At 45.5% G+C, this 23,085-nt stretch overlaps 1 protein-coding gene across 1 annotated transcript in view; it reads left to right on the top strand.

Moving 5' to 3' along the window:
• Positions 1-23,085, top strand: part of LOC141476642 (Golgi phosphoprotein 3-like) — a 60,523-nt gene that overhangs the window by 27,384 nt on the left and 10,054 nt on the right. Inside the window, exon 2 of the mRNA XM_074165424.1 lies at positions 9,345-9,476. Coding sequence (XP_074021525.1) covers positions 9,345-9,476 — 132 coding nt within the window. The remainder of the gene's footprint in view (positions 1-9,344; positions 9,477-23,085) is intronic.

The following is a 23,085-nucleotide window of genomic DNA, read 5'->3' on the forward strand; positions in this document are numbered from 1 at the left end:
TGATTCACACAGTGGCCTTTTATGTTCTAACATAATTAGCTCATACATATTACAAAAGTTAAGCTCATGATTGGTTAGTTCTTAGAAAGATCAACTCCGCCCTTGGTTCCTTCTTTACAGTTACTTTCATCCTCTTTTCCCATGCCTGAGCAGCTGCAACCTCTCTGTTATCATACAACAATTATAGTCAAGGACGAGGTGTCTTTACCAGCCCAGTAGTTACGGGGGCTGAATCCGATGTTTCTCAAGCTTTTGCTCGGCCAGCTGGATCATGTCTACGTAACCCTTCTCAGCTAGCCATTCTCCCACAATTCCCCCGTTTTTATTTTGAATGACACAGGCTTGGTTAAACATCCATAACACAAGGGTTTTCATACAAGACAACACAACTCACACAAAGCAACGCTATTAGTACAGTGATTAAGACTAGCAATCCTGTCTGTAAAAGGTTTCTCAGCCATCCAGACAGACCCAACCAGACTCCAAGAGCACCCCTATAAGGCACGTAGTAAATGGGGAGCGGGGTGTTGCTAGGCTTGCACAAAAGCTGGTCGTGTTGAGTGACCGAGCTAAAGTTATCCACACATTTTCTCGTGGGTCAAACATCTCGCTATATGGGATGGCTCTTATGCTTACAACTAAGGCAACTACTATAAAGCTTTCTATACCTAAATTAACCATTTTCTCTGTTTCAACTTCTAAGCAAATAGCATGCACATAATACCTAGGGGTTACAGATCCCACAGATTGTACAATTAATTTCTGTCTTTGTGACCTCGTGGTTCACACTCAGGCACAGCGGTCTCAGTCCGTTGGTTTACGGTGATTAGTCGGGTCACCTTCAGCGGCGACTTCAGGGTGGTCGATGGCAGGCCTTACCCAACGGCTGGGAACCCAGATGGTACCTTGTCCCCTATGGTCCATCGTAGAAGGGGTGATTTGCGAGCAAGGGTCAATCCTCCTACTCCCGCGACCGTGGCGCTGATCGCGTAGGTCGGCCATTGAGCCGGCCACTTATGCGTGCTGATTATGGAGATGTCAGCGCCAGTGTCTAGAAGAGCAACAAATGATATAGTTAGGTTGGCGTATTGCACAGCAACCGGGCGTTGTGGCCTTTGGCGCAAGCCGACAGTTAGTAGGGCCATTTGTCCTGTAGATCCAAAGGCTCCTTGCCCTCGTGGCTGCTCTTGCAGCGGTGGAAGGGCTCCCGCAAGATGTGGTAGGGGAATTAATTGCGCCACCTTGGTGCCTTTAGCGATGAAGAGCGGTGGGAATAACGTGTGGGCCATGATCTGGATCTCACCGTGGTAATCCTTATCAATCAGTCCCACCAACACATTAAGTCCCAGCATGGTGGCCGATGAACGGCCTATAAGTAGTGCTCCGACAGCTTGTCCATTGATACAGATTGGTCCTTGAGTGCTAGTAGTAATCCGGACAGGCTTTGAGTCCAACAGGGTACAATCTACTGCTGTTGCCAGGTCCAAGCCGAGGCTTCCGCTTGTGGCTGGTCTGAGCTGAAGGGATTGAGTGCTGCCGGATATGCAGCCGCTTTTTGTGTCGGCGCGGGGCGGCTTTTCCCGCTGAATCGTCCGTTTCCCGGTTTAGAAGCGCGACATGCAGTCTCATTGTGGTTGTCCGACCGGCAGTTTCTGCACCATACTGAGCCGGCGTTGCAGTTCCGTCTGATGTGTCCAGCAGCGCCGCAACAGTAGCATCGTGGGCGAGGTGATCCAGTAGCATTTAATCGATGAACGGAGGCTTGCAAAGGAGCAAGGGCTGCAAGAACTTGACTCTGCGTAGCCTGCGCGTGTTCCTTTAAACTATTCCCTAGTTCCTTTACTGCCTCAGCTAACATTGCCTGTGGCCCTACCGGTACCTGAGCCATCCTTTCTAGTCCTTCCTCGATAGTCCATGTCCCTGGCAATGTAGCCAAGATGTTGCGTGTGGCCGGATTACTATTTTGTATAGCACACTGCTTTAGTATAGTGCCTCTGAGATAATCGGGCACCCCGGCCGCCTGTATGGCGTCTGCTACTCGATCTATAAATAGGCCAAATGATTCCTCTCTTCCTTGCTTAATACCCATATATGAAGGGATTCCTTTTTTTTTTTTTTTTTTTTTTTTTTTTTTTTTTTTTTTTCAGCTCGGTGTTGCAACGGGGCGTTAGCGACTGCCCGCCATGGCTTTATCAACTTTTTGGCTGATTTATTATCGCATATAACTTCGTCAAACAATTTATCCTCATATTTACGCCATTCCTCGTGTTCAAAAACCGTATCTGGATTATCAAAGCAACCTCTCGCTACTCCATACGCTGATAACCCAGGCAACTCCCTTTTACAATCTATACCCTGAACGCTCCGCTTTTCTAAAAAGCATTTGAGCAAATCGTACGCCGCTTGTCTGTTCATACCTTCGTTATCTATACCCTAAATGCTCCGCTTTTCTAAAAAGCATTTGAGCAAATCATACGCCGCTTGTCTATTCATACCTTCGTCAGCGCGCTGTTGCAGCCTTCCAGACTTCGGCGGCGCGTAGCCGGCAGGACACTCTCTATAGGTGCTCCTGGGCGCGGGGACCTTTTCCTTTAATCCCTTTCGCTCTTGGGCGCGGGGACCTTTTCCTTTAATCCCTTTCGCCTCCTGCGCTGCTTACAGGACCAGCACTGAGACTCCGTTGACCGTGGCTCGCAGGTTCAGCCCTTTGTAGGGTCCCTGTTTCGGGCGCCATTTGTCGCGACGGAGGGAAGACAGGGCCACTCAATATGAGTGATCAGCAAGCTTCGTTTATTGATTCACACAGTGGCCTTTTATGTCCTAACATAATTAGCTCATACATATTACAAAAGTTAAGCTCATGATTGGTTAGTTCTTAGAAAGATCAACTCCGCCCTTGGTTCCTTCTTTACAGTTACTTTCATCCTCTTTTCCCATGCCTGAGCAGCTGCAACCTCTCTGTTATCATACAACAATTATAGTCAAGGACGAGGTGTCTTTACCAGCCCAGTAGTTATGGGGGCTGAATCCGATGTTTCTCAAGCTTTTGCTCGGCCAGCTGGATCATGTCTACGTAACCCTTCTCAGCTAGCCATTCTCCCACAAGATTGGATATTAGGAAAAATTTTTACACTGAAAGGGTTATTAAGCATTGGAATGGGCTGCCCAGGGAAGTGGTAGAGTCGCCATCCCTGGCGATATTTCAAAGACAGGTGCTTTGTGATATGGTTTAGTGATGATTTTTGTCAGAGTTAGGTTGATGGTTGGACTAGATGATCTTAAAGGTCCCTTTCAACCTAGGCAATTCTACGATTCTATCTTTCATCTCATCATTGGCCAATCTGGCCCAAACCGTGACATTTGTACATATGCTAATATAATCATGTGGCTTCCCCCCCCCCCCCCCCCCCTTGGAGCAGAGACAAGAATAAGATGGTTGCTCACTTTTCTGTTTTGTCTGCACCATTTGTGTGAACAGGTCTAAGGAAATCCATGAAGGTTACAGAAATTCAGATCTTCATAAATTTGGAAATGAAAATTTGATGTATTGCATGTCGTGGTAAAATGAGGTGGGGAAGGGGGCTGCAGAGTGCCACAGTTTGGTGGTGAGGAAGTGCAGCTGAAGAGGCAAGGTAACAGTGGGGAGTGGAAGATAAGGTACGTTGGGTAACACTGGGGCACAGGGACATCGTTAGGAGATGGACAATATTTGGTAAGTGAGAGTTTCAAGTGATTAATGGATTCCTGAATAGGAAGACATGTATGAGCTTGGGAATTGGGTAAGGGGTATTGGAAGAGGAAAAAGTGAATAAATGCTACGAGGTTGTGGGAGAGAAATGGTCTAATGAATGTGGATTTTGGATAACTTATTCTTTAAGCAGGAAGAGGATCTTAGCCTTAGCTCTGTGCTTTGCCATACCCGAGCGGAAAGTCTGAGCTTAATGGTAATTGTTAATAATGGTAACTTGTTAATATGGTAACAAGTTTCCATTATAAACTTTATTTTCATTTCTCTTTATGTTTGTCTAGCAAAACTAGTTTTTACTTGAAAATTTCTAGGTCAGCTCTGACAAGAAAATGCTTTTCTGCTGTCTTTGTGTAAATAATCATGACAGTTGTAAACATTATTTTGATCTTTGAATCAATGTAGATTTAAAATTTTTTCTTGCAAGTTATTCATAGCTTAAAGTGCTGTTCTAGTGTGATTGTCAGATAAAAATAATTCTCTGCTTAGCAACTTTAATGAAATAGGTATTTCATTAAGTTAAGATGTTTATAAAATTATAAAAGGCTTGTAGGAAGACAAATAAAGCAAAAATATTTGGTGGTGTATTTGTCAGAATATTAGTGCTATTTAAGAGCACTAAATAGTGGAATGACTTGTATCTGTAAATAGTTATCTTTGATCTTCAGTCTAAGTGTTTTGAAACTGTTAGGTATTTGGAATATAATATGAGAATGGTTTTAAAAGTTCAAACCAAATCCTTGTTCTGTAACCAACAATGGTCAGGCCGTGTTAAGGGAACTAATTCCTCTTGGAACTAAACCTGGCATGGGATGTCAAGGACAATGTCCTGGTTTAGGCCGAATCAGCCAATGACTGGTGACAGATGCTCTCCCCCCACCTCTTGCTCCAAGGAGAGATGAAGAGATTTACAAGTTTAGAAGGAACTAAACTAATGAAATATTATTAATAATATAAAAAGGAAATAGATACAATATATACACAAAACCATATCGAGTTCCCAGGATGATGTCACCAGCAGGCACTGGGGAAGTCCCAGACTGCACTCAGTGACAGATGGGAACTGGATTCCAGCTCTGGAGTCAGGAACACACAGATTGGGATCAAAGGCAGATGAACAGACAGGGTCCTCTTTGGACGTCGGCCATTGAAGAAAGAGGGCTGACCCTTTGATCCCTCAGCTTTTATACTGAGCATGAGGCAGATGGGATGGAATACCCTGTTGGTCATTTCTGGGTCTCCTGTCCTGTCCACTCCTCCCTGCAAGGTGGGACCTCTCTATGTTTTCCTGCTTCCGAGCCTCCAACAGGGCAAATAACAAAGTTAGCTGACCTTGGTTGTTATAGCATTAAGTATAAGCAAGAGCCCCTCTGCATACCATTCCTTGGCATTGACTATAAACACAGGTCTTACCACTCTGAAAACAAACAGTTTTCTCCACAATATGCTGTTAATAGAGAGAGATAGAAGAGGCTTAGCTAAGAACTAAAGTTACTGAACAGAAAGTTGGTTCTTTATTACCTCAAACCAGCACAGACAATAAGAAGGGCTTCTTCAAGTACGTCAGCATTAAAGGAAGACTAGGGAACATGTGGGCCCACTGCTGAATGAGGTGGATGCCCTGGTGATGGAGGATGCAGAGAAGGCGGAGTTACTGATACCTTCTTTGCTTCAGTCTTTACTGCTAAGGCTAGCTCTCAGGAATCCCACACCCTGGAGGTAGGAGAGAGAGCTTTGAGTAAGGAAGATTCTCCCTTGATCGAGAAGGATCAGGTTAGAAATCATTTAGGCTCCCATGGGCCCTAATGGGATGCACCTGTGAGTTCTGAGGGAACTGGCAGATGTTATTGAGAAGCTACTCTCCATCATCTTTGAAAGGTCATGGAGAACAGGAGAGATGCCTGAGGACTGGAGGAAAGCTAATGTCATGCCAGTCTTCAAAAAGGGCAAGAAGGAGGATCCAGGAAACTACAGGCCAGTCAGCCTCACCTCCATCCCTGGAAAGGTGATGGAACAGCTCATCCTAAGCACATAGAAGAAAAAAAGATCATCGGGAGTGGTCAGCATGGATTCATGAGGGGGACATCATGCTTGACCAATCTGATGGCCTTCTATGATGGAATGACTGGCTGGGTAGATGAGTGGAGAGCAGTGGATGTTGTCTACCTTGACTTCAGCAAGGCTTTTGACACTGTCTCCCATAAGAGGTAAGCCTAGGGAGTGTGGGTTAGATGAGCGGACAGAGAGGTGGACTGAGAACTGGCTGAATGGCAGAGCTCAGAGGGTTGTGATCAGTGGTGCAGGGTGTAGTTGGAGGCCTGTAGCTAGCGGTGTTCCCCAGGGGTCAGTACTGTGTCTGGTCTTGTTCAATATATTCATCAACAACCTGGATGAGGGGACAGAGTTTGGTGATGGCAAGTTTGCTGATGCCACAAAACTGGGAGGGGTGGCTGACACACCAGAAGGCTGTGCCGCCATACAGCAAGACCTGGACAGGCTGGAGAGTTGGGCAGAGAGGAACCTGATGAAATTCAACAAGGGCAAGTGTAGGGTGCTGCACCTGGGGAGGAATAACCCCGTGCACCAGTACAGGTTGGGGGCTGACCTGCTGGAAAGCAGCTCTGTGGAGAGGGACCTGGGAGTCCTGGTGGACAAATTGATCCCGAGGCAGCAATGTGCCCCTGTGGCCAAGAAGGCCAATGGTCTCTTGGGGTGCATTAAAAAGCATAGCCAGCAGGTTGAGGGAGGTCATCCTCCCCCTCTGCTCTGCCCTGGTGAGGCCCCATCTGGAGTACTGTGTTCAGTTCTGGGCTTCCCTAGTTCAAGAAAGACAGGGAACTACTGGAAAGAGTCCAGCGGAGGGCAACAAAGATGATCAAGGGACTGGAGCACCTCTCATAAGAGGAAAGGCTGAGAGACCTGGGTCTGTTTAGTCTGGAGAAGACTGAGAGGGGATCATCAATGCTTCTAAATATCTAAAGGGCGGGCGTCAAGAGGGATGGAGTCAGGCTCTTCTCAGTGGTGCCCGGTGACAGGACAAGAGTCAACGGACAAAAGCTGGTCAAATATTATGTTTTGCCATTTAAGCAGATAACTGTCAATGTAGAAATGTAGATGAAAGTGTGGTAGATGTGGTGTGGTTCATAGAATAAATGTGGCTTGCAGTTTTGCAGTCGATATAAGAACAACTGTATTGGGTTTGTGTGGCAAGGTTTTGGTAGTGGGGGAGCTACAGGGGAGTGGCGGCTTCTGTGAGAAGCTGCTAGAAGCTTCCCCTATGTCCAGTAGAGCCAGTGCCAGCCAGCTCCAAAATGGACCTGTTGATAGCCAAGGCTGAATCTGTCAGCAATGGTGGTAGCACCTCTGTGATAATACATTTAAGAAGGAGAAAAAAAACTGTTGCAAGAGCAACTGTAGCCAAAGAGAGGAGTGAGACTATGTGTTATGGTTTGAGAAAACCCATAACAATTTATTGTTGTTTAGACAATTATTCTATCAGCCGATGACCCCTCCCCACCCGGAAAGGGGAATCGGGGAACACAAAGAAACACGAGGGTTGAAATATAAATAGATTTAATAGGATAAGACTAAAGAATTAACAATAACACTAAAGAACCAGTATTGATCCCGATACCAATATAAAATATACAAGGATTATACTCAGCCAATTCTATCAGGAAGCTGTGCACTCCCAGCAGTGGACAACAAATATCGGACACTGTGAGCGCAACGGCTTTGGGAGGAAGGGAAGGCCTCAGGGGTCCGGCACCGGGGCAAGGGGTTCTCTGGACCGCTGCCATCAAGGGAGAGAGACCTACGCAGCAAACATTCTAATTTATATTGAATGTGACGTTCATGGTATGAAATACTCCTGTTGGCAGGCCTGGGTCAAGTGCCCAGGCCTCGCTCCTCCTCATCCCTGCACCTGGCAAGGCTCGAAAACACCGAGACCTTGAATCCCACAGAGCCTGGCTGGCTATAAGGTAAATATTTTCACAAATTCAGACACTAGAGTCTCCTGAAAGTGCAGTTTTCCCCAGCATTAGAAGAGAAGTTAGTCCTGTGTCACTCAACCCAGGACACTATGTGAGAGAAACAACCCTGCAGACACCAAGGTCAGTGCAGAAGGAGGGGGAAAGAGGTGCTCCAGGTGCCAGAGCAGAGATTCCCCTGTAGCCTGTGGTGAAGTAAGTTGTCCCCCTGCAGCCCATGGAGGTTAATGATGGAGCAGATATCCACCTGCAACCTGTGGAGGACCCCATGCTGGAGCAGGTGGATGTGCCTCGAAGGAGGCTGTGACCCTGTGGGAAGCCTGCACTGGAGCAGGCTCCTGGCAGGACCTGTGGAGAGAGAAGAGCCCATGCTGGAGCAGGTGTGCTGGCAGGAGTTGTGACCCTGTGGGGGACCCATGCTGGAGCAGTCTGTTCCTGAAGGACTGCACCCTGTGGAAAGGACCCACACTGGGACAGTTTGTGAAGAACTGCAGCCCATGGGAAGGACTTGCATTGGAGAAGTTCATGGAGGACTGCCTCCTGTGGGAGGGCCCCCATGATGGAGCAAGGGAAGAGTGTGAGGAGTCCTCCCCCTGAAGGAGGAAGGAGTAGCAGAGGCTATGGGTGAAGAACTGACTGTAACCCCCATTCCCCATCCCCCGCACTGCTGGGAGGGGGGGGCAAGGAGGTAGAGAAATCAAGCGTAAAGTTAAGCCCAGGAAGAAGGGAGGGTGTGGGAGGAAGGTGTTTTTAAGATCTAGTTTTTATTTCTCATTATCCTTCTCTGATTTGATTGGTAATAAATTAATTTCCCCAAGTTGAGTCTGTTTTGCCTGTGATGGTGATAGGTGAGTGATCTTTCCCTGTCCTTATCTCTACCAACAAGCCTTTCATCTCTCTCCTGTCCAGCTGAGGAGGGGGAGTGGTAGAGCAGCTTTGGTGGGCACCTGACATCCAGCCAGGGTCAACCCATCACAACAACATGCATCAAGTTTTAGAAATATATGCTTTCAAAGGATTTAAATTACAAAATAGTAGCTGTTCCAAATATTTGTTTGAAAACTTTTGTCTTTTGGTTTACTATATTCAAGCTGAAAAATCTGTTCTGTGGTTTGTGCCAATTGCCACATTTGTGTTTGGGCTTTTAATTTCCAGTATACTCCATATTTTATGTAATGTTGATTTTTTTTTTTTTCAGGTTATTATTACTTCATTGGTGCCATATTGTTTATGGATGTAAAATCATGTTAATATTTCTCAGGAAACTTGAATAAGCCTGTGTGATGTTGGTAATGCCAAATGCTTGGTGTCTTAAAAATGTAATAAGTTTATTTTGACTACATATCCTACAGTTCTTGATATCTTGCTGTTTTGTTTTGTATCACTTTCCTGAAGTTTCCCTGCTCTTCAAAGAGCAGAGACTAAATGTCGAAACTAATAGGGGATGAGTCTTTCATGTTTTCAATACAGGAATGGTAGTTGACTAGTGATGCTACTTCAAAAAGTGTATGAGGGCCGGAGAACTGCTTAGAGAATGCAGTAAGCCTCTTTATCTATTTGCTTTCAGGTGGAGATGGAAATATCTCACTGTCTTTCATTCTTCACAGGGTTACACGTCATTCTGGAATGATTGCATCTCCTCGGGATTGCGTGGTTGTATGTTAATTGAATTGGCATTGCGAGGGCGTCTTCAGTTAGAGGCTTGTGGAATGAGGCGCAAAAGTCTATTAACAAGAAAGGTAAGTGGAGGAAAATGGTCACATTTACTTTTGTGTCATGCTCCAGGCAATACAGTAGCCATAAACTACAGCTGGTTGTAAGAAGACAACTTTTTTTTCTTTATTTTCTTTATATGGGGATAGGAATTCTGAGTAGTGACTTTTAGATGTGGGGAGTTATTACCTGAAGAGTTTAAATGGTGAGCTGAAGTGCCTTATAAAACCTTCTGTACTTGTTCTCTGCTCCTGTTTGTTCTCTTGATGTGTTCCTGTTGTTGGGGAAACTTGCACAAACAGTTGGAAGTGGCTCTGGCCAGGATGCGGTGGCAACATTTGCTGCTGAGAGCCAGTAGCAGCAGTTGTAAACTGCCGAAGGAACTGGATTTTGCAACGTTGGTGAGATGTGGATGGGCTGAGAGGGATGGCTAACTGACAGCCTGCCAGATGTGTCCTGCAAGTCACCAGTTTAATTCTGGTGTACACAGTGTTTGTGCTTACAATGCATGGCAAGGAAACAATTCTTGTACCTTGGGCCTCTGAGAACATAAAACTGTATCTAGTTTAAGTGTGTGACCAGTGTGTTAAATTTGTTTTACCTTTAAGATGGGCAAATTTTTAAGGTTCTTTATTGAATTAGACTGAAGATTTGAGGCGCCTTAATTTATTACTTTTGCTACTGGATTTTTTTCCTTAGTACAAAATGTGCAAAGTCACACTGAAGAATTTTTACTTCATCAACATTAGAAGATACTTGTAAAATAAGTTTATTGAAAACAGGGTCAAATGTTGTCTACCCATCACAAGTAAATTGTCTTACATGGCACACTTCCCTGTCAATATTATCCCTTGCTAAATTTTTTAAAGGAAAACTTACGAATTCCCCAACCTTCTCCCAGCTTCCTCCTGAAGAATTGAACCTCTGTTCAGACAAACAGCTTCTACTTCTTTTAGCTTTGTTTAAGCATATTCAGCATTGATTAGTTTGCACAATTTTTATTTATTTTTTTTTTCTCCAAAGCTTTTGGCTCCTTAGGCATTCGGGAATGTTCTTTTGCAGTTATTTTCATTCTACGCAAACCTTGTCAGCTCTATCTAAATGAAATTTTAACCATGTCTTTTTAGGAAAATGGAAAAATAACCTGTGCATATCTTCAATAAGGAATACAAGAAAAAATTAAAAGAAGAAAAACAATTTATCATGTGATTTTTTTTTGGGGGGGGTGGGGGGGTGGGGGTGGGTTGGTGTGTTTGTTTCAATTTTAATTTTTTTCCCCATTGTTTAAGAAGAGCTAAAAGCTACCCAGTATTAAATGCTTTGTTCTTTCTGCTGTCGTAAGGCAATCGAGATCTCTCTTTGCAGGCAGGAGGGTTCTATGAAAAAGGTTTAATCTCGCAAACTGAGGGAATTGGCTGATGTAGTTGCCAAGCCACTCTCCATGATATTTGAAAAGTCACAGTAGTCAGGTGAAGTCCCTGGTGACTGGAAGAAGGGAAACATTGCACCCATTTTTAAAAAGGGTAGAAAGGAGGACCCTGGGAACTACCAACCTGTCAGCCTCACCTCTGTGCCTGGGAAAATCATGGAATGGATCCTCCTAGAAGCTATGCTAAGGCACATAGAGGACAGGGAGGTGATTCGAGACAGCCAGCATGGCTTCACCAAGGGCAAGTGTCCTGCCTGACCAACCTAGTGGCCTTCTGTGATGGAGTGACTACATCAGTGGACAAGGGAAGAGCTATGGATGTCATCTGTCTGGACTTCTGTAAGGCCTTTGACACAGTCCCCCACAACATCCTTCACTCTAAATTGGAGAGGTATGGATTTGATGGGTGGACTATTCAGTGGATGAGGGATTGGTTGGATGGTCGCATCCAGAGGGTAGTGGTCAATGGCTCAATGCCCAGATGGAGATCGGTGACAAGTGGTTGTCCCTCAGGGGTCTGTATTGGGACCAGTACTGTTCAATATCTTCATCAATGACATAGTGGGATTGAGTGCACCCTCAGCAAATTTGTGGACGACACCAAGATGAGTGGTGTGGTTAACATGCCTGAGGGACAGGGATGCCATCCAGAGGGACCTGGACAGGCTGGAGAAGGGGGCCCATGTGAACCTCATGAGGTTCAACAAGGCCAAGTGCAAGGTCCTGCATGTGGGTCAGGGCAACCTCTGTTATCAATACAGGCTGGGGGATGAAGGGATTGAGATTAACCCTGCCAAGAAGGACTTGGGGGTACTGGTGGATGAAAAGCTGGACATGTGCTGACAATGTGAGCTTGCAGCCCAGAAAGCCAACCATCTAGGACTATCATCTCTGAAGAACCAGGTTCTTAACTTCTTTTTCTACATTAGCTCATCTATTAAAGAGAGAGAAAAAATACTCCCTTGCAGATGTCGATTCTTCTGTGATGATTCAATTCATAAGATCCCCAACCCACTCAATTTCCTACTCTTCTTAGAATCTTTTAGTTTGTAAAAGTCCCTTAAGATCATTGAGCCCAACCTTAAACATAACACTGCCAAAACCACCACTAACCTATGTCCTTAAGTGCCATGTCTACATGTCTCTTAAATACCTCCAGGGATGGTGACTCAACCACTTCCCTGGGCAGCCTGTTCCAATGCTTGTTAACCCTTTTGGTGAAGAAACTTTTCCTAATATCCAACCTAAACCTCCCCTGGTGCAACTTAAGACCATTTTCTCTTGTCTTATCGCTTGTTACTTGAGCTTCTCATAAGACTTGTTCTCTAGATCCTTCACCAGCTGCTTTGTTCTTTGGACACTCTCCAGCACTTCAATGTCTTTCTTGTAGTGAGGGGCCCAAAACTGGACACGGTATTTGAGGTGTGGCCTCACAAGTGTTGAGTACAGGGGAATGATCGCTTCCCTAGTCCTACTGGCCACATTATGTCTAATACAAGTCAGGATGCTATTGGCTGCCTTGGCCACCTGGGCACACTGCTGGCTCATATTCAGCTGGCTGTTGACCAATACCTGTCATGCCCCACTCAGAAGAGGGGGGTGAGTGACTCAGATTCACAAATCCCCAGCAGTGTGGACTAAGGTGAGACAACTCTCAAGGTCAATATACAAACATTTATTAAATTGCCACAGTGATTAATATATGTCTTAACTAGGTCCATGATAATTGGTTAGGTATATAACAAATTATGGCAAGCAGTACAGTATGCCTTGAGTTACTTAGTAACAGATATACAACAATTTATGGCAAGCAGTACTTAACAACAGATATACAATGAATTACGGCTAGTGGTAAGGTATGCCTTGTGTTACTTAACAGCTTTAAAAGAAAAGAGAAATGGAGAGAGAGAGAAGGAGAGAGAGCGAGCTAAAGAGATCACTGTTCCTGGTTCCAGTGTTGGCATAGTGGGGGGGTAAAAGTGCTCTTCTGTGTATTCCCCCCAGTGGCACTTATTTTCCCCTTTTTATGTTTGCCGTATCAGTACAACTCACCCCACTGCTATGGGGCAGTTTTGTCTCAGGTTTCTCCCTCCTCCAGGTGACATGTAGCATGATTTGGGTGGAGACACAAATGCTATAGTCATGTATGTTTAGCATGATCTTGATAATCTTCATTAGCATATACAGGGGTGTCAACTTTAACATGCATTTTGTGGATAATGAGGCAAAGGTCATTTATCGGGCACAGTAGCCTTTCAAAGAAACAAAGAACTACACAGATTCCTGTTATCTTGTCCTTGCTGACAAAAAGTAGGGCTGTCCTGTCTCCATAGGACTTTCAGATGCCTCCGGGTGCATCCTGTGCTCTTAGGCCTCACTAATGAGTCACACAAGATAAACAGATGTTAGCCTTATCAGTTCTTTGAGCAGAAGGCCTGCATTATCCACACTCCACATTATCCATCAGGACTTGGGTGTGTTTGAGACATTCCTCAAGAAGGTGGGGGGGCGGGGCGGGCCTCCTCTGCCTCCCTTTGGTCTCTCAACATTTGTTTTATCCTTCCATCTGGCTGCTTCTCTCAGTCTTTGTTTAGGGGAAATTACAAGTTGTCTCTTGCAACACCCCCAGGTCCTTTTCCTCTGAGCAGCTCTCCAGCAACTCTTCCCCAAGCCTGTAGTGCTGCATGGGGTTTTTGTGACCCAAGTGCAGGACCTGACACTTGGCCTTGTTGAACCTCATCCCATTGGCCTCGGCCCATTGATCCAACCTGTCCAGGTCCCTCTGTAGAGCCTTTCTACCCTCAAGCAGATCAACACTCCTGCCCAACTTGGTGTTGTCTGCAAACTTACTGAGGGTGCACTCAATTCCCTTGTCCAGATCACTGATAAAGATATTAAACAGAACCGGTCCCAATACTGAGCCCTGGGGGACACCACTTGTGACCGGCCGCCAACTGGATTTAACTCCATTCACCACCACTCTTTGGGCCAAGACATCTAGCCAGTTTTTAACCCAGCAAAAAACCAGTACACCCATCTAAGCTATGAGCACCCAGTTTTCCCACAGCATTCTCCTGGAGAATGGTGTCAAAGTCTTTACGAAAATCCAGGTAAACAACATCCACAGCCTTTCCCTCATCCACTAAATGGGTCACCTTGTCATAGAAGGAGATGAGGTTTGTCAAGCAGGACCTGCCTTTCATAAACCTATGCTGACTCAGTACCCTTAGGTGGATCCCATCCGGCCCTATAGACTTGTGTGTGTCTAAGGGGTGTATCAGGTTGCTAACCATTTCCCCTTGGATTATGGGGGCTTCATTCTGCTCCCCATCCCTGTCTTTCAGCTCAGGGAGGCTGAGTACCCTGAGAACAACTGGTCTTGCTATTAAAGACTGAGGCCAAGAATGCATTAAGTACCTCAGGCTTTTCCTCGTCCTTTGTCACTATGTTTTCCCCCCACATCTGATAAATGCTGGAGATTCTCCTTAGCCTTCCTTTTGTTGTTAATGTATTTATAGAAACACTTTTAACTGTCTTTTATGGTAGTAGCCAGATTAAGTTCTAGTTGGGCTTTGGCCCTTCTAATTTTCTCCCTGCATGGCCTCCCGACATCCTTGTAGTTCTCCTGAGTTGCCTGCCCCTTCTTTCAAAGGTTATAAACTCTCTTTTCTTCCTGAGTTCTAGCCAAAGATCTCTGTTCAGCCAGGCCAGTCTTCTTCCCTGCTGGCTCATCTTTTGGCACATGGGGATGGCCTGCTCCTGCACCTTAAAGATTTCCTTCTTGAAGAATGTCTAGCCTTCCTGGACTCTGTTGTTCTTCAGGACTGCCTCCCAAAGTATTCTGTCAACCAGGCCCTTTTGTTTGAGGGGATGGGTACTCGGAAGAATCTGGGCAGTGAATATGCTGTGTAGCAGAGAATTGAGAAGAAGCAGTGCTGTATGGCTTGCTTCAGAGAACAGTAAATTTGGAAACAAAATCACTGTATTGTGGCTTCCCAAGAGCTTATGGAGCCCTGACTGAGTTGAATGGGAGAGTCTATGCTCCTTATAGCTCTTTCTTCTAAATGCCTGTATGTCTAGGCTTATACTGTCATGGTGGATTATATTCAGACTAGCTTCTTAAACTTCTTTGCAGTGATAGAAAAAAGTATCTTAACCCCAAGTAAGCAAGAAAAGCTGTTTTCTAAACTTTTTTAAAAAAATCTTACTTTAAAAAATGCTTTTCTGTCTGGGATATATCTCTTCAGTGAGGTTTCTGTGTGTTTGTTTTTTTAATGAAACAGATGAAAAAGATGACTTCACATCTTACCTGTTAAAGTGAGATGGTGAATAGTAGGTTACCAACTGCAGCAGGCTGAAGTGATCCAGTGTAACTAAGGTTACTGTGAAACAAATCATATGGGACACATCAAAGAAACTAAAATACTGCTGGAACGTCATTTTTTAAAATAAGTAAAAATAAGTAAGTTGGGTGTTTTTAGGCTAATTATTAAAGGAATATCTGAAGGGTGGCTATTAATAGCCACAATCTAGTAGCTTAAAAACACAATTTAAAGTATGCTTCTGTATAATTAAAGAAGAGAAAATTCTGAAAAGTCAGTCTTGATAGATTACATATCTTCCAGTTTTATATGTCAGCAGACAGCAGAGAGCAGGCAGTCTAGGAGGTTTCTTGAGTGTATGGAAGATAACTTCCTGACACAACTGGTAGGAGAGCCTACCAGGGGAGGCGCCTCGCTAGACCTACTTTTCACAAACAAAGAAGGACTAGTGGGAGATGGGGAGGTTGGAGGCCGTCTTGGTCTCAGCGATCATGAAATGGTCAAGTTTTCAATTCTTAGTGAGGTAAGGAAGGGGGTTAGCAAAACCTCCACCTTGGACTTCCGGAGGGCGGACTTTAGCCTGTTCAGAACCCTGGTTGGGAGGGTCCCTTGGGAGATAATCCTACGGGACAAAGGGGTCCAGGAAGGCTGGACGCTCTTCAAGAAGGAAATCCTAAAGGTCCAGGAGCAGGCTGTCCCCATGAGGCGCAAAATTAAAGGGCGGGGAAAATGGCCAGCCTGGTTGAACAAAGAGCTTTTGATGGGACTTAGGGAAAAAAGGAAGGTTTACCACCTTTGGAAGAAGGGACAAGCAACTCAGGAAGAGTACAGAGATCTTGTTAGGTTATACAGAGAAAAAATTAGGAAGGCAAAAGCCCAGCTGGAACTCAACCTGGCCATTAATATAAGGGACAACGAAAAAAGTTATTTATAAATACGTCAACAAAAAGAGAGTCAGGGAGAATCTCCATCCCTTACTGGATGCGGGGGGGAACATTGCAACCAAGGATGAGGAGAAGGCTGAGATACTTAGAATCATAGAATGGCTAGAGTTGGAAAGGACCTTAAAGATCATCTAGTTCCAACCCCCCTGCCATGGGCAGGGACACCTCTCACTAGAGCAGGTTGCTTAAAGCCCCATCCAGCCTGGCCTTGAACACCTCCAGGGATGGGGCATCCACAACTTCCCTGGGCAACCTGTTCCAGTGCCTCACCACCCTCACTGTAAAGAATTTCTTCCTTATATCTAATCTAAATCTCTTCTCTTCCAATTTAAAACCAAAACTTAATGCCTTCTTTGCCTCCATCTTCAATAGTCGGACCAGCTACCCCCAGGGTGTTCAGCCTCCTGGGCTGGAAGATAAGGATGGAGAGCAGAACAACCCCCCCATAATTCAGGAGGAAGTAGTTAATGATCTGCTTATGCACCTGGACACACATAAGTCTATGGGGCCGGATGGGATTCACCCAAGGGTACTCAGAGAGCTGGCGGGAGAGCTCACCAAGCCTCTCTCCATTATTTATCAACAATCCTGGTCAACAGGAGAGGTACCAGATGACTGGAGGGTGGCCAATGTGACGCTCCATCTACAAGAAGGGCCGGAAGGAGGATCTGGGAAACTATAGGCCTGTCAGCCTGACCTCGGTACTGGGAAAGATCATGGAGAGGATCATCCTGAGTGAGCTCTCACAGCAAGTGCAGGGCAGCCGAGGGATCAGGGCCAGCCAGCATGGGTTTATGAAAGGGAGGTCCTGCTTAACCAACCTGATCTCTTTCTATGACCATGTGACCCGCCTTCTGGATGCGGGGAAGGCTGTGGACGTTGTCTACCTGGACTTTGGTGAGGCCTTTGACACTGTCCCCCACAGCGTTCTCCTGGAGAAGCTGGCGAATCATGGCATAGACAAGTGTATTCTTCACTGGGTAAAAAACTGGCTGGATGGCCGTGCCCAGAGAGTTGTGATTAATGGGGTGAAATCCAGTTGGTGGCCGGTCACCAGTGGTGTCCCTCAGGGCTCAGTTTTGGGGCCAGTCTTGTTTAATATCTTTATTGATGATCTGGATAAGGGGATTGAGTGCACCCTCAGTAAGTTTGCAGATGACACCAAGCTAGGTGGGAGTGTTGATCTGCTTGAGGGTCAGAAGGCTCTACAGAGGGACCTGGACAGGTTGGATCAATGGGCCAAGGCCAATGGGATGAGGTTTAATAAGGCCAAGTGCCGGGTCCTGCATTTTGGTCACAACAACCCCAGGCAATGCTACAGGCTCGGGGAAGAGTGGCTGGAAAGCTGCCCAGCAGAAAAGGACCTGGGGGTGTTGGTGGACAGCCGGCTGAACATGAGCCAGCAGTGTGCCCAGGTGGCCAAGAAGGCCAACAGCCTCCTGGCCTGTATCAGGAATAGCGTGGCCAGCAGGAGGAGGGCAGTGATGGTGCCTCTGTACTTGGCCCTGGTGAGGCCTCACCTCGAGTGCTGTGTTCAGTTCTGGGCCCCTCACTACAGGAAGGACATTGAGCTGCTGGAGCGTGTCCGAGGAGAGCCACCAAGCTGGTGAGGGGTCTAGAGAACAAGTCATATGAGGAGAGGCTGAGGGAACTGGGCATGTTTAGTTTGGAGAAGAGGAGGCTGAGGGGGGACCTCATTGCCCTCTACAACTACCTGAAAGGAGGTTGTAGAGAGGTGGGTGTTGGCCTCTTCTCCCAAGGGAATAATGACAGGACCAGAGGAAATGGTCTGAAGTTGGGGCAGGGGAGGTTTAGATTAGATATTAGGAAGAATGACTTTACTGAGAGAGTGGTCAGGCACTGGAACAGCCTGCCCAGGGAGGTGGTGGAGTCGCCATCCCTGGAGGTATTTAAGAAACGTGTAGACATGGCACTTCAGGGCATGCTCTAGTGCCCAAGATTGTTGGTTTGTCTGTTTGTGGGTGGGGTGGGGTGTGGTTGTGGGCTTTTGGTTTGGTTTTGGTGTTCTGGGATTTTTTGGGTGTGGTTTTTTTTTTTTTGTTTATTTGGTGGTGGTGTTTTTTTTGTTTTTGTTGGTTGGACTCGATGATCTCAAAGGTCCCATCCAACCAAAAATATTCTGTGATTCTGTAATATCATTAGGTGTGGTTAATAAAGGTTTTGAGTAAGGCTATGGTGCAAGCTTGTAAATCAGAAAGATAAATATGCATTGTTGTGTGTTTAGTTTTAAATGGAGATTGTCTAGATTAAAACGTAGTTGTGTTCTTAAAACCAAATATCTGAGTTTTATGGTTGGAATGATCTCTGGCTTTGAAAAGTGGAGATCTAGGCAGTAATGATGTACTTTAAGAATGTAGAATGTACTTTTAAAAAGGTAAAATATATTTTTAGTAGGTAGAATCTCTCATTAAGTAAGAATAAAGAGCTGTAAGAAGGTTACAAGGCCCTGTGAAACCAGACACTTGGTATAAACAGTAAATGCCTTGCTGATGAATATACCCTTGAAGAAGAAGAGAAGGCTGATAATAAAGATCATCCCACCCCAGGAGGTGCCGAAATCGGCTGAAAACCAGACAGCTGCTGGATAAGGCATAAAGTTAACAAAAATTTGCAGTAACTGGTGGAAAGGTAAAGGTGGTAGTGGGAGATCGTGACCACCAACTTAATTGGAGACTGAGCGCACATCAATTAAAGGACCTTGTAACTTTAAATGAAAGCAGGAGTCTGTACTAACCAATAGAAATTGTTAAGATAAGGTACTAACCAATAATTATAATTAAGGGTGTGTATTTCTGTGTTTTGAACCATATAAATATTTCTAAGAGTTTGTAGGCTGGTGTGCTAACTTTGTGGATTACCACCTAGCACCCATCTCTGCAGAAATGAAATAAATAGACAATACCCCTGCTCTGTGTGTATATTGGCATCTGTACACCAGGTAAACGACCCCACTTTGGGACAACAGCATCTCAAGAGACCATTTAATCTTGATGCAGTAACAGAAAATCAGGTTTTTCTGGTCCCTCCCTGGTAGATATTTAGTCCTAAAATTCTCCACTGAATGCAATTCAACAACCTCCCTGGATGTTTAATTTGCCTGTTGAAATTTTTGACAATACATCCTGCATCTTCCGTATATTCAGAATAAGCTGATATCTTATTTTTCCCAAAGTAGACACTGAACTACTGTTTGATACTCTCTTAGTAAAAATATCTTATATGCTGCTTTTTAGATCTAAACAAATGTTCTTTTTAGCTTGGCATTGTGGACTGGTTCATTATTGCTGATTTTTATTAAAATCTTAGTTTCTGTGCTTTATAGACACAATCTAAATAGAATATAGTATTCCAGCCATGACCTGTTAGGTACTCACAAAGATCTCTCCAGCAATTTCCTGTTAATACAGCTGAGAATGAAATTCTTACTTTGTTAAAAGACTTGGCTTTTGTTGATTCATTTGGTTCATAGTCTACTACTAGAATTACTAGATGGTTTTTCTTCCATTCTGAACTATATAGGAATATATTATATCTTTTTTTATTTGTCCTCTGTTTTCGCATTTCTTTTTAATATCATCTCATTAACTTTGTACGCATCTCCAGTTTACGATCACCTTGCCAGTATTGAAGACATTGCAACTCATGTCAGTGTCATCTACAGACACTATGAAAATGTATTGTACTCCTCTATTGCTTGTAGTAAGGATTATTAGAACAACAGAACTGAACTTGGGCTGTATTTCAATAGAACACTGTCATGGTTTGTGCTGGATTGGCCAATGATGAGACAACAGATGCCCTCCCCCACCTCTTGCTCCAAGGACAGGAAGGAGAGAGATAAAGAGATTTAGGAGTTTTAGAAAAAACTAAACTACTCTAATGAAATATTAATAATAAAATAAAAAGGAAATAAATAGATAAAATATGTAAACATACATAAAAAAACATATCAGGCTCCCAGGAAGATGTCACCGGCAGGCACTGGGGAAGTTCCAGACGGGACTGAGTGATGAATGGGAACTGGATTCCAGACCTAGATTCAGGCACGTGTGGATCGGAATCAAAGGTAGACAAATAGACAGAGTCCTCCTCAGATGTTAGTCATGGAAGAAGAGAGCCAATGAAGAAGCCAAGCTACTGAAGAACTGACCCTTTGATCCCTCAGCTTTTATGTTGAGCATGGCAGATGGGATGGAAAACTGTATTGGTCAGTTTGGGTCACCTGTGCTGTCTGCTCCTCCTCACAGGTGCAACCCCTCCACAGGGTAAACAACCAAGTCAGCTGACCCTGGTTGCTACAGCAACAAGTATAAGCAAGAGCCTCTCTCACTGAACAGAAAGTTGGCTCTGCTCCACCCCAAACCAGGACATTCCACCCTTTATTCCATACCATTTGCATCATGCTCAGATCACTAAAACTTCTTATCCATCAAATGTATACATATATAGATATACATAAATCATAAATGACTGATCTGTGTATATATATCTTTGTACACAAAAGTTTAAGTCCATTGAGTTCCTAATAAGTCCAATAGTTCATAATTCATCTTTACACAAATGCATGTAGCATGGGGAACAAGCAAGAGGAGTTAGAGATATGCGCACGCCTCCAGGGCTATGATCTTATTGGCATTACAGAGACATGGTGGGATGGCTCTTATGATTGAAGTGTTGGAATGGAGGGATATAGACTCTTCAGGAAGGACAGGCAGGGGAGATGAGGAGGGGGTGTTGCCCTCTATGTCAATGAACAGCTGGAGTGTGTGGAGCTCCACCTGGGGATGGATGAAGAGCCAACAGAGAGCTTATGGGTCAGGATTAAAGGGAGAACAGGGGCAGGTGATGTTACAGTAGGGGTCTGCTACAGACCACCTGACCAGGGTGACAGGGAGGATGAGGCCCTCTATAGACAGGTAGGAGCAGCATTGCGTTCACAGACCATGGTTCTCATGGGGGACTTCAACCACCCCGATATCTGTTGGATGGACAACACAGCGGGGCACAAGAAATCCAGGAAGTTCTTGGAATGTGTTGATGACAACTTTCTTCTTCAAATGGTAGAGGAGCCAACGAGGAAAGAGCTGTGCTGGACCTCGTTCTTACCAACAAGGAGGGGCTGGTGGGGAATGTCAAACTCAAGGGTAGCCTTGGCTGCAGTGATCATGAAATGGTAGAATTCACGATTCTTAGGGCAGTGAAGAGGGTATGCAGCAAGCTCACTACCCTGGACTTCAGGAGAGCAGACTTTGGACTCTTGAGGGATCTGAGTGCTAGGGTAACATGGGAAAAAGTACTGGAGGGGAGAGGGGCCCAAGAAAGCTGGTTAGTATTCAAGGATCACCTCCTCCAAGCTCAGGAGAGGTGCATCCCAAAAAAGTAGTCAGGCAAAAACGCCGGGAGGTCTGCATGGATAAACAAGGAGCTCCTGGATAAGCTCAAAACCAAAAAGGAGGCCTATAGAGGGTGGAAGCAAGGATGGGTAGACTGGGTGGAATATAGAGAAACTGTCCGAGTGGCCAGGAACTAGATCGAGCAAGCTAAAGCCCAGACAGAATTAAATCTGGCCAGGGGCATCAAGGACAACAAGAAAAACTTCTATAAGGATGTCAGGGATAAAGGGAAGACTAGGGAAGATGTTGGCCCTCTCCATAAGGAAATGGGAGACCTGGTCACCCAGGATATGGAAAAGGCTGAGGTACTGAACAACTTTTTTGCCTCGGTCTTCACTGGCAAGGGCTCTAACCACACTGCCCAAGTCACGGAAGGCAAAACCAGGGGCTATGAGAATGAAGAACTGCTCACAGTAGAAGACCAGGTTTGAGACCATCTAAGGAACCTGAAGGTGCATAAGTCCATGGGACCTGATTAAATCTATCCACGGGTCCTGAGGGAGATGGCGGATGAAGTTGCTGAGACGCTTTCCATGATATTTGAGAAGTCGTGGCAATCTGGTGAAGTTCCCGCTGACTGGAAAAGGGGAAACAACCCTGATTTTCAAAAAGGGAGAAAAGGAAGACCCGGGGAACTACAGGTCAATCAGTCTCACCTCTGTGCCTGGCAAGATGATGGAGCAGATCCTCCTGGAATCTCTGCTAAGGCATGTGGAAAATAAGGAGGTGATTGGTGACAGCCCACATGGCTTCACCAAGGGCAAATCATGCCTGACAAATTTGGTGGTCTTTTACGATATTGCCACAGCATTGGTAGACAAGGGCAGAGCAACAGACATCATCTACCTGGACTTATGCAAAGTGTTTGACACTGTCCCGCGTGACATCCTGGTCTCAAAATTGGAAAGGCATAGATTTGATGGATGGACCACTTGGTGGATAAGGAACTGGCTGGATGGCCGCACTCAAAGGGTTGCGGTCAATGGCTGAATGTCCAAGTGGAAGCCAGTGATGAGTGGTGATCCTCAGGGATCAGTACTGGGACCAGTGCTGTTTAACATCTTTGTCGGAGACATGGACAGTGGGATTGAATGCACCCTCAGCAAGTTTGCCGACGACTCCAAGCTGTGTGGCGTGGTTGACACACTGGAGGGAAGGGATGCCATCCAGAGGGACCTGGACAGGCTCAAGTGGTGGGCTCGTGCAAACCTCATGAAGTTCAACCAAGCCAAGTGCAGGGTCCTGCATCTGGGTCACGGCAATCCTGGGCACAAATACGGGTTGGGCGGAGAATGGCTGGAGGGCAGCCCTGAGGAGAAGGACTTGGGGGTGTTGGTGGATGAGGAGAAGGACTTGGGGGTGTTGGTGGATGAGAAGCTCAACATGAGCTGGCAATGTGCACTGGCAGCCCAGAAAGCCAACCCCATCCTGGGCTGCATCAAGAGAAGTGTGGCCAGCAGGTCCAGAGAGGTGATCCTGCCCCTCTACTCTGCTCTGGTGAGACCCCACCTGGAATACTGTGTCCA

The sequence above is a fragment of the Numenius arquata genome, chromosome W (genome assembly GCF_964106895.1).
Source record: "Numenius arquata chromosome W, bNumArq3.hap1.1, whole genome shotgun sequence".
Classification (NCBI taxonomy): domain Eukaryota; kingdom Metazoa; phylum Chordata; class Aves; order Charadriiformes; family Scolopacidae; genus Numenius; species Numenius arquata.